This window comes from Coenobita brevimanus, chromosome 85 (assembly GCF_032717465.1).
Source record: "Coenobita brevimanus isolate Jiangsu-jjx chromosome 85, ASM3271746v2, whole genome shotgun sequence".
Lineage (NCBI taxonomy): Eukaryota > Metazoa > Arthropoda > Malacostraca > Decapoda > Coenobitidae > Coenobita > Coenobita brevimanus.
The window spans coordinates 1,902,359-1,915,073 of record NC_137038.1 but is presented as its reverse complement, the minus strand read 5'-3'; the positions used below and the strand labels follow the sequence as shown (position 1 = coordinate 1,915,073).

Sequence of the window (12,715 nt, the reverse complement as noted above, 5' to 3'; positions counted from 1 at the left end):
TAACACAACACAAAGAGAGAGAGAGAGAGAGTCAGACCGCGACAGAAACACATAGACACACATCCCCACTAACACCGGCTCACAAAATGGATTAATTACCGTAATGAGGATAATAACCCTTCGTGTCAAGCCATTACAAGGTCAGACTTACTCAGACACATTATAAACACAACATCAAAACACGAACATATAAAAAAAAAAGATGAAAATAATAAATAAATATAACAAATTCTCAACTACATAATTATTATCTAAACATCCCCTCCCAGCTGATCTCCATAGCATTGTTTATTATCTATTTATTTATTTATCTATTAATTTGTTTATTTTTAGTCTTTAACCTTACATCAACAATCAATAATCAAGATTTTACCTTTCTTTGTATTTCATTTTTCTTTTTTTATTTATTCTTTTCTCATTGTCTGTCATTCATGCTTTCTTTTTCATTGATTTCCTTTTTTTTCTTTCATTCTGTCTTTCTTTCTTCCTTTATATTTATTTCATTCTTTCTTTCTTTATCTTTCAGTGTCTATCTTCTTTCATTCATTCTTTTTCTCTCATTCTCTGTCTTTCTTCCGTTTCTTTCATTCGTTCTTTCTTCCTCTACCTTTATCTTTCATTATTTTTTCTTCATTCACTGTCTTCTTTATTTTTATTTTTATTTTTTTTCACCTCTACAATATGGTAACGTCCTTTGCATTACAATAAACTCTAGTAATCTTTAAAAAATATATCTAAACACCTTAAGGAGTAGGACAGACTTCATACTAACATCTCAAGAAGACTAATTTCTCCATATCATATACACATATCCAACCTTCCTTTTTCTATTTAATTTCCCATATCACTTAAGATTTTCTAGCCCCTTATTTGAGCTCCCTAGTTTAATTAATACGAGAGTACGTTATGTAATCTTGAGATGAACTGTGTATCTGGAGGCGATGAGGAGTTAATGAAGTCTTCTCTCTCTCTCTCTCTCTCATTATTATTGTTATTTATCACTCCACATTTACCACTTCCCCCTTCTCTCTCTCTCTCTCTCTCTCTCTCTCTCTCTCTCTCTCTCTCTCTCTCTCTCACCCACCCAATTTTCTCACATTCAAATTACACACCCACACAAACTAAAAACTTCCTTCCCTCGACGCCAAACTTTCTTCCCGACGCGTCACCCTTTTCTTCCCACCATCTATATTTTTTCATCCTCCCTTTAATTACGAAACTTTTAATTGACTTGGGTTTTAAATACATACAAGAGTGACTATTTATTGTCCTCAATTATTGACTATTTTCCCACGCTCCTGACTATTTTCCCACGCTCCTGACTATATTCCAAAGACTATTTTTTCATCTACTATTACTTCCTGCCACGATTCTGACTATTTTCCCACGCTCCTGACTATTTTCCCACGCTCCTTACTACTTTCCCACGCTCCTGACTATTTTCCCACGCTTCTGACTATATTCCAAAGACTATTTTTTCATCTACTATTACTTTCTGCCACGATTCTGACTATTTTCCCACGCTCCTTACCATATTCCCACGCTCCTGGTTATCTTCCCACGCTTCTAACTACACGCTTAAGACTTTTTTCCCTCCTACTATTCACTCATTTCTCTGGCTTCTGATTATTTTCCCACGTTCCTTACTATTTTCCCACGTTCCTGACTATTTCCCAAAGACTATTTTACCACTATTTCCTTTTTTTCCACGCTCCTTCCTAATTTCCCACGCTCCTTACTATTTTCCCACGCTTCTGACATTTCCTAGACTATTTTTCCACGCTTTTGGCTCTTTTTCCCAGGCTATTTCCCCACCATTTTCTCGCCCAGCCTCTCATCTCAGTGGCATTTCATCACACTCACTCGCGCCATCTAACTTCCCCTCACGTCATCAATTAATATTCTACACACCAAACTAACTTTTATTCCAAACATCTATTTTTTTTCTCTTAATGATCACGACAAATTGTTTTTCTTTTTTCTCTCCCTCCTACTTCCCAGTCCATTTTGTTGTTCTTTTTCTTCTCTCTTGTTTTTGCTTTTTTTCTTTCTCTTGTCTTTTCCTTTGTTGATGCTGATGCTGACTTTCTTTCCACACACCATATTGGTTATTTCTGGCTTCCTTTTTCTTTCTTTCTTATTTCTTCTTCTACTTCTTCTTTTCTTTCATTTCATCGTCATCATCATCACCATCATCTCCACCACCGTCATTATCCTCGTTCTCTTCCTCGTCCATCATCATCATCATCATCATCATCATCACCATCACCACCACCGCCACTACCGTCATTGTCATCGTTTTCTTCCTCGTTCATCATCATCATCATCATCATCTTTTTTCGCTCTCTTTCTTAACTTCAAGCCAATGGTAACGTTATGAGTAAAAAAAAAATATATACAAAAACATTCTTAATCCAAACTTAAGCTTAGAAGGGTTTATAAATATTGTGCTACGTTCCTATGACTCATATTACTCTCTCTCTCTCTCTCTCTCTCTCATTATTACTCATTCTCACTCCACTTTTGCTTCGTCCCTCTCTCCTTCCATGGTCTCTCTCTCTCTCTCCCTCCCTCCCTCCCTCCCTCTCTTTCTCTCTCTCTCTCTCTCTCTCTAAAAATGTCTTCCTCGCCTCTAACTTACTTTCTTGCCTCACGCTAAGCAGCCTCCCTCACGCACGCCTCACTCTAATTCATAACTCACTTTATTTTCTCACATTTTTCACACTTTTCATTTTTCAGTATATTCGTTCAACTTATATTTTCTCACATTATCACACTTTTTTACTACTTCTCCATTAACATTTTTGGTATTATCTCAAAATTCCACTTTTTACTTTATCTGCTTTAATTTTCTTACTTTCTCACATTTTCACACTTCCTGCACTACCTTCACGCCTTCATTAAAACAAAATAATAGTAGTCACAATAATAATAATAATAATAATAATAACCGTGTGTGTGTGTGTGTGTGTGTGTGTGAGAGAGAGAGAGAGAGAGAGAGAGAGAGAGAGAGAGAGAGAGAGAGAGTTCTACCTAGATCCCAAACTTTTTTTACCTCAGCCTTGCACATAAAAAAATATATATTTCTTCCATACTCTATATACTTCGTCTTTTTTCTTTCCAAGTTTTTTTTTTTCCAAGAATTAAAAAAAACAATATTCCAATTGACTCAGCTTTTCAACCTCAATATTGTTTTTGATATATCTTTCACACACACACACACACACACACACACACACACACACACACACACACATTAATTATCCCTTTACCTTTTCTCAACATTTTATTCACATACACACTTACACACTTACACACACACACACACAAACACACACACACACACACACACACACACACACACACACACGTTTTCCTTTTCTTTTTCTCAACATATTATTTCTTCACATACAAACTTTAAAACTGTTTATCGAAATATTTAATTTTTAATATATATATAGATACAAAAATACTCTTTCACTCTTTCTCAAAACACTACAATAATTTTCTTTTATATCACTTTTTTTCTATTTTTCTTATTCTTTCCCTTTTCTTTCTTCTTTATTTTCTTTATTTTTTTCGCCTTTTCCTTCTGTTTTTCTTTATTTTTTTCTTTATTTATTTTCCTACCCACACACAACTTTCTATGGCCTCACCTGCCCAAGTTTTTACCCCAAATAATCTCTTCTTTTTTCATTTTTTTCTGTTTTTTTTTTACCAATTTCCCTCGCCCACCACTCTGTCTATCGCCTTTATAGTCTGCGTGTTTATCTATCTGTCTACCTATCTATCAGTCTATCTATCTATCTGTCTGTCTGTCTGTCTATCTATTTGTTACGAGAACAATGTGGAAATAGTAAAGAATAATACTCGTCTACGCCACTAACTATCGACCTATGAACTTATCTTTCTATCTATCTATCTATTTACCAAACAATATACCTGTGTCTATCCATCTACTATCTACCTGACCCCAATCCACCACCCTGTCTAAATTCCTACTGAACTCGTCCCTCCATCCATCTATCCTTCCATCCACTGACCTATCCCTCCATTTATTAACTTATCCCTCCACCAACCTGCCCCTCCACCGACTGGCCTATCCCTCCATCTGATCTATCCCTCCATCTACAGATTAGTTCTTCTACCTACTTACTAACCTATCCCTCCATCTATCACTCCATCCAAAGACCTCTTCCTCCATCTACAAAGTTATCCCTCCACCAACCTATCCCTCCATCTGCTAACCTATCCCTCCATCTACTCACCTATCCCTCCATCTACTACCTATCCCTCCATCTACTCACCTATCCCTCCATCTGCTACCTATCCCTCCAGCTACTAACCTATCCCTCCATCTACTAATCTATCCCTCTATCCACGCCAGGAGCAATGCGCTGGGCCCCTTGAGGAGATGGTGAAGAAGATCAACGCACGTCCACGCCACTCTGACATCCTCACCGACGTCATCCTCTCGATCTTCATCTTAGCCAAACTTGACGTCAATTACCCTGAGGCCCAGACGTCACCCTCCCCAGCCCCCCCTTCCCCTGCTCACCTCCACCTGCTGCCCCTGCTCGGCGTCCTCTCCGCTCACCTGCTTATTCAGTGGGTGGTACAGCATCCCTGGCGAACGACCTGACGCCAGAAGTAAAAAGGAAATGTGTAAGATTGGTGTTGAAAAAAAAATGAAGTTGAGAGAAATGGGTTCAATATGGTGGAAAAAAAAGAAAAAAAAAGAAAAATGAAGGTGAGAGGTGAGGTGTCAAGAAGGTGGAAATAGAAAAAAAAAATAATGTTGAGAGAAATGGGTTGAAATTGGTGCAAAAATGAAATAAAAAATGAAGCCGAGAGAAATGGGTCCCAATTGGTGGAAAAAATGAAAACAACGAAAAATGAAGGTGAGAGGTGAGGTGTCAAAAAGGTGGAAATGGAAAAAAAAAATGAGAGAAATGGGATCAAATTGGTACAAAAATGAAAAAAAGAAAATGGTGAGAGGAAAGGTGTCAAAAAGATAGGAAATTGAAAAAAAAAAAAAATGAAGGTGAGAGATATGTCAAGAAAAGATAGGAATTTGATGAAAAATAATATAAAGCTGAGAGAAAACGCTTCAAATTGGTGGAGAAATGAAAAAAAAAAAATGACAGTAAGAGAGGTGTGGGAAATGTGGAAAAATGAGAGAGAGAAAAAAAAAGAGTGTATGGAAAGGTGTCTTAAAGGCGGAAAACTGGAAAAAAATGAATTTGAGAGAAAGAGGTTCAAACTGGTGGGAGAAAAAGGTGAGACAGGTGTCGAAAAGGTGGAGGGAAAAAATACGCTGAGAGAAAAGACGTCAAAAGGGTGTAGAATGTCAAAAAATGAAATAAGAGGAAAGCGTGTTAAACAGATAAAAAAAAATGAAAGTAGAAAGGAAAGGTACAAACAAGTGAAAAATAATGATGTCAAAAAATGAAATAAGAGGAAAGCGTGTTAAACAGATAAAAAAAAAAAAAAAATGAAACTAGAAAGGAAAGGTACAAACAAGTGAAAAATAATGAAAAACGCGAGTCATTGAACTTGATAAATTTTGGAAAAGGAGAGAGAGTACTGGAAAAATTAGAAAAAAAAAAATGCATCAATTTTTTTTTTTTTTTTTTTTTTTTATAGGAAAGTACTCCAACATCCCCAATTTTGGAAAAGGAGAGGTTAATGAAATAATGAGAAAAAAAAAGGGTGATTAAAAAAAAATGAACCTTATCCATCAAGGTGAGAAATGAAAAAGGGAGATTAAGGTAAAAATAATGAAAAACGGAGGAACAGGTGTCACAAAGGTGGATATATGAAAAAAAAAGGGGGTAACAAAATACTGATAAAAAAAAGTAACTAGATATGAAAACCCCATAATTAGGAATTTGTTAAAACTTAAAGAGAAGAAAAGTGCGTAAGAAAAAGAGAGAAGAGAAATGCTTAAGAAAAAGAGAGAAGAGAAATGCTTAAGAAAAAAGAGAAGAGAAATGCTTAAGAAAAAAGAGAAGAAAACTGCTTAAGAAAAAAGAGAAGAAAACTGCTTAAGAAAAAAAGAGAAGAAAAGTGCTTAGGAAAAAAGAGAAGAAAAGTGCTTAGGAAAAAAGAGAAGAAAAGTGCTTAAGAAAAAAGAGAAGAAAAGTGCTTAAGAAAAAAGAGAGAAAATTAAGGAAAGATAAGTATAAGAAAATGAAGTTGTAAGAAACCAGGTCAACATCAGTAAAGTAAAAAGTAAAGAAAATAATAAAGAAAATAGTAAAATAAAATAATAAAAAGAAATAAAATGCGGGGAGAACCATGAATATACAAACTATAAAAAAATAAAAATAAATAAATATACTAAAAAAAAATGGATGCACAAAGAAAGAAAATGGGAATCAGAAATCTGAGGGGAGACTCGATAGATTTCCGGGAAGACAAGAGGAAGAGGAGAGGAGGTTGAATCAGAGCAAGACAGTGATGGAGATGGGGAAAGAAAAGAGATGGAGGGAACGTGGAAGAAGTGATGGAGATTGAGAAGATGGAGGGAATGTGGAAGAAGTGATGGAGATGGGGAAGGTAGACGGAGGAAACGTGGAAGAAGTGATGGAGATTGAGATATAGATGGAGGGAGCGTGGAAGACAGTGATGGAGATTGAGAAGACAGAGTTAACGATGGTAAAGAAAAGACTAAAGGCAAGTGAAAGAAATGATGAAGCTAATGAAGACAGATGGAGGAGGACCGAAGTTCTAAAGTTATGGTAGTGCATGAAAAACTACGAAATCTAAGAAGAAGAAGAAGAGGAAGACGAAGAAGACGGAAATTAAGAAGAAGAAGAAGAGGAAGACGAAGAAGACGGAAGTTTGGATTTAGAACGTGGTTGGAGAGATGTTGTTTGTACTGTGAAGAAGCAGGGAAGAAATGATGGATTTTTAGGTGATCTGTTGAGAAGGCAGATGGAAATGACTGTGGATGGAAAGAGAGGTGGAAGTGGGAACGGCGAAGATGGATGGAAGAAATTAAGAAAAGTTGGCTGATTTGCGAAGAAGAATGATGGAAAAAAGTGTGATGAAAATTAAAATTATTGATGACTGATGATGATGTAAGAGAGAGAGAGAGAGAGAGAGAGAGAGAGAGAGAGGCGCTGAGGTCAAGACAATGCATTACCTGATGAAAACTTAGGTGATGAATTAACCCTTTCACTCCAATGACCCAGATTTTCGATTTTTCTTGCTACGTACAGACGATTTCACTCACCACCTGGGAGATACAGCAGAGGGGTTAATAAAGGCTGAAGAAAATCGTCTGGAAGTAGCACAAGAAGAAAAAATAAGTCGCTGGAATGAAGGGATTAAGATGATGAAAGTAGAGATGGAAGTTAACCTCTCCAGCTAAAAAAAAAAATCCCCTAAAGTGAAGAAAATCGTCTGGAAGAAGCACAAGAAGAAAACATAAGTCGCTGGAAAGAAGGGTTTAAGATGATGGATAGAAGGGGAGATGGAAGTTGAAGAAGAGTAATTAAATTTTGAGATGATAGAAATGGCTGGAAAGAGGTCAAAAAGGAAAAATAAGTCACCAGTAAGAAGGGATTAAGAAGATGGATAGAAGGAGGGATGGAAGGCGAAGCTGAGAAGTCTAGTAAGAATTTTGAGATTAAGGAAATGGCTGGAAAAAAAAAGAAAAGAAAAAGAAAGTAAACTCCATTCCACGGCCCCAAAAAGTAATGGCTCCTTTCTCCTCGCTTTCTCAAGACAATTTTCTTCACCTCAGGATAAAGTTTCGGATCTGGAGATGGGGTTCAATGTAGCGTTCATCAGTTCATCAACCCCTTCAGTACTAATCCCCCCAAAGTCGAAGAATAATCGTCTGGATAGCATGGATAAATTTTAAAGAGGAGGTCAGGGAACAGGATTTTAAGATGATGATGATGGATGGAAGAAATGATGGGAACTTAGGTGACTGGTTAAGATGGAAAGGAAAGGTGATGGAGGATGAGACTATACCCGCAAGATGGATGGAAGATATGATGGAAGCTTAGGTAATAAAGTATGAAGATGGAAAGGATATTGTGATGGAAGGTGGGATAATGGTACACTGAAGGCGTTTAAGATTATCAAGATGGATGGAAGAAATGATGGAAGCTTAGGTAATACAGTATGAAGATGGAAAGGAAATTGTGATGGAAGGTGGGATTGTGGTACACTGAAGGCGTTTAAGATTATCGAGATGGATAATAAGGAACGATGGAAACTTAGAAGATTACTTAAGAAGATGGAAGGCAAAAGGGTGATGAAAGACTATGCTATCCATCCATCATCATCCACTGTCTTACTGCCCCATCAAGACAGTAGGAACCCTAAGCTAGTCAGTACCAAGAATGGAAAATATTGCTTCAAGTTCTCAAGAAAAAACAATAATTAATGCAGTTTTTTTTTTTTTTTACATAATTCTTGTCACCATAGACGATTTTTTCCAGCGTGAGAGAGAATTCTTGAAGGAGTAAGATAAGAGCCTTGAAGCTAGAAGGAAAATTTTGACACAAGTTCACAAAAAAGCCGATAAATCCAGTATTTTTTTTAACATAATTCTTGTCACCTTCAGACGATTTTCCTCAGCGTAGGAGAGAATTCTTGAAGGGGTTTGATATATCCTTTAATAACTCCTTCAAATCTAGAGGCTTTACCTGCGTTGAGGAAAACCGTCTGAGTGAAGCAAGGACGTATTACTGCTTCATTCTTGCATTTCAGACGATTTTTTGAAAGCGCAGGATTGACTTTTGGAACTGGAGGGGTTAAAAAATGTTGCCTCCATTATCCCTCTTAAATTGCGAGGCTTCAGCTAAAAAACGAAAAATAAAAGGCAGGAAATGGCAAGAATGGAAAATGTAAGTGTTAATTTTTAGAATACGTCACCGGATCGAGGCAAATAAATGGAAAGGAACCTGAAATGGAGAATGAAAAGCATGAAGGATTTTTATGAAAGCTAAGGAAATAATGAAGATGAACTTGAAGAAAAAAAATAGAAGGATATGAAAAGGCTGGAAAAAAAAATAAAGGAAAGTAATAAAAAAAGAGAAGGAATTACCAAAAAAATTAGTGATATTTTTTTTTTACATCTAAGGAATTGTGAACAAAAATACAAGCAGAAAAAAATTACATCCCTACTGTGAAAAATACAACAGCACTTTTCTTCTAATAAACGGACCTAAAATCAAACGCATTAAAGTCTGGATTTTTTTTTGTTTTTTTTCGATGATGGAAGAGGACAATTATCTCATCAAGAACAGCGGAAAAAAGAGAGAAAAACAGTCTCCCCCAAAATAAAAGTCTGCATAAAAACAGGTCAGTTGGTATGACATGAAAAAAATGAAAAATCGAAAAGAGAAAAAAAAAATTGAATAAGAGGAAGAACCGAAAAAAGGAAAAATTAAAAAGAAAAATTTGAAATGAAAAATAAAAAGGAAGAATTGAAAAAAAAAAGACGTAAAAAGGAAATACTGAAAAAATACAAATGAAAAAATAAAAAAAAGGAAGAACACATTTTGCTAGAAGAAAAACATCAAAAACAGATTAAAAACTTTGAAAACAGGGCATCTGAAAAAAGGGAAAAATGAAAAATGATGAAAAAATAGATCTTTTAGGGAAAAATGAATGATGCTAAAACTCTGCAAAAGACAGCTGGAAAAATACCTTAAAAACTCTCCCTTTTCCACCCTGCCCATTCTCTCTCCTTCCCTAAATGTGTATATGTGTGCATGTGAACACCCACCCACGCTATAAATATAAAAAAATAAATATATATATATATGAATGTGTTGGGATCTGTAAGACGCACAAAGTGAACAGTTATAATAAACATTTTAAAATTATATATATATATACACAAACACACCCATTTCCCCTCCCTCCCTCCTCTCTGTCTCTCTCCCTGTTTGGAAAGGGGTAAAGAAAAACACCTTAGAGGAAAAACAAGAAAGAAAACAGACTTCAAGAAAATGCCAACCCACTCTGGAAGAAAAATGGGAACTGATGTAGAAAGGAAAAAAGTATATAAGAAACTCTATAGTATTTTTGATAAGTTTTAAGTAGGTGAAGTGTTAGTCTTTGAACGTGTATAAAATAATGTAATTGTCTCTTTCCCCCTTCCTTCCTTCCTTTCCTCCTTTCTTCCTTCCTTTTTTCCTTCTTTCCTTCCTTTCTTCCTTCCTTCCATCCTTTCTTCTTTTCCTTTTTTTCAAACTGATCATTGTTCTTGTGGTTCATTGTCCTCTCTTACATTAGCGTTAAGACTCTCTCTCTCTCTCTCTCTCTCTCTCTCTCTCTCTCTCTCTCTCTCTCTCTCTCTCTCTCTCTCTCTCACCCATCCCACAAGTGCTTTCCCTTTGCCTCATTCCACAACTATGTGAGAAAACGATATGAATGGAGAGAGTGCCAAAAAAAAAAAAACTGAAAAAAAGAGAAGAGAGTGGAATAAACGAATGAATAATGTGAAAAAAGTGAAAAGGTGAAATAAAGAGGAGAGAGAATTATAAGGGGAGTGTAAATGTTAACTAAAGAGGAGGAGAAAGAGAGTGGAACACAGAGAGCACTGGAAGAAAAGAAAAAAAAAAAGAGGGAGAGAGTGGAGTAAAGAGAGAAATGAAAGACAGAGGAAAAAGATAGTGGAATAAAGACAGCAATGAAAGAGAGGGGAGAAAGAGAAAGGAATAAAGAGATAAATGGAAGAAACTGCGAACATCAAGATAAAGAGAGAAATGAGAAAGTGAAATGAAGAGGAAAATGGGGAAAAAAGGAAAGTGAAAAATAAAAGGTACAAGAAAGGAAGGATTATTCATTCAGTAAAGAGGATGAAGAAAATGAATAAAGGGATTAAGGACAGTGAAATGGTGAGATGAAAAGAGGGGAATGAGTGTGAAAAATATAGTGACGGAAAATGAGTTAAGTGAAGTAATGACTGAATCGAAGAATGAAAGGAATATAAAAAAAAAGACTGAAGAAGAAGAAGAAGAAGAAGAAGAAGAAGAGGAGGAGGAGGAGGAGGAAGAAGAAGAAGAAAAGCGAGAATTAGACATTTTTAGTGCAGGAGACTGAGGTAAACAGGGAAGGAAAAAGAAACTACAAAAAATAAATAAATAAAACCAGGACAGAGAAAACTAAAGAGCGACAAGCAGAGGAGCTGAAAACCAAGAAAAAAAAAATGGAAGGACGAATAAAGTTTGGAAACAAGCGTGAACGAAAAAGAAAAAAAAAAAAAAACAACAACAACAAACTCAGAAGTGACGGAAAGAAATAATGAAAAGACGTGAACGAAGACTGTCAAGAATCGGTACGAAGAAGAAGAAGAGGAGGAGGAGGAGGAGGAGGAGGAGGAGGAGGAGGAGGAGGAGGAGGAGGAGGAGGAGGAGGAGGAGGAGGCGGAGGAGGAAAGAATCTGAGTCTGAGAGATAATGATGATAATAAAGAAGTGATAGATAAGAATTATATAAAGAAAATGATAGATAAAAAAATATATATATAAGACAGCTTTAGAAACAACTTGAAAATTAAAAAAAAAAAAAAGCTTTAATCATAGAAAATTAATTAAAAAAAAAAGGACTTGAAAGACAATATATAGAATTATCAGCCAAGAAATATTTTTGAATTATTAAAGAGGGGAAAAAAGAGAGGAAGATAAATGATAATAAAAAATGTCAAAAATAAAGTTTAAGAAATTAGTAAAGAGTAATATTTAGGATCTGTTATTAGCATTATTATTTTTTTTTATAATTTTCAAGTTAAAAAAAAAAAAATGAGACGTTCCATAAATTAGATAGAAAGATAAGATAATGCTAAAAATAATAATAATAATAATAATCTTAATTCCATGGTCGAAACTGAGAGAATGTGATATGAAGAAGTTGAAAATTTTGGAAAAGTGGTTGAAAGAATAAGAAAAGAAGCTGAAACAATAGGGAATGTGACTGAAACAACACGAAAAGAGGTTGAAAGAAAAGGAGAAGAGGTTGCAAAGATACGAAAAAAAAGTTTAAACAAAGGGAGACTGAAACTAAACGAAACGAGGCTGCAACTATAAGAAAAAGGGATTGAAAAGATATGATGAACAGGTTGAAACAAAAAGAGATTAAAATGAAACTAAAACAGGCTGAAAAATAACGAAAAGAGGAGGACGAAAAGAGAAGGACGAAAAGAGGAGGACGAAAAGAGAAGGACGAAAAGAGAAGGAAGAAAAGAGAAGGACGAAAAGAGGCTGAAACAATAAGAGAATAAGAAAAGAGTTTAACAGAATGCGATAAAGAGTGGACAAAGGCATCGCTCTCTTCGAAACGCCACATCTTTGCTCTCTTTCCACCTCTCTTTTTCTATCACTCTCTTTCATACCTCTCTTTATTCATGAAGAAAAATAAAGAGAAGATTTTTTTTTTTTTTGCATTCTCCTGATTATATATCTTTTCCCCGATTTCCTCTTCAGTTTTCTACAACTCCTCTCTCTCTCTCTCTCTCTCTCTCTCTCTCTCTCTCTCTCTCTCAACCCCTCATGTGATCCGATGCCTTCACTCTCCCACCCCAGAAAAATCGTCTTATAAATCGTCTCATCTCTGTAAATGGAGTGAGTTTCGCCTCTTGGTACGAATAGAGACTCGTGTAAATAAGGAGAGAGATGACCTAACCCTCTGCCTATTTGCACCCAGTGGCTTTATGCGGCTCTGACCTCTTTTTTGTCTTGGTCAGGTTT

General features: G+C 35.7%; 1 protein-coding gene across 1 annotated transcript in view; it reads left to right on the top strand.

Annotated features, from left to right (window-relative positions):
• LOC145410387 (uncharacterized) overlaps positions 1–4,702 on the top strand; it is a 128,259-nt gene extending 123,557 nt beyond the window's left edge. The window contains exon 15 of the mRNA XM_080280540.1: positions 4,388–4,702. Coding sequence (XP_080136666.1) covers positions 4,388–4,642 — 255 coding nt within the window. The 3' untranslated portion in view covers positions 4,643–4,702. The remainder of the gene's footprint in view (positions 1–4,387) is intronic.
• Positions 4,703–12,715: the final 8,013 nt, after the last annotated feature.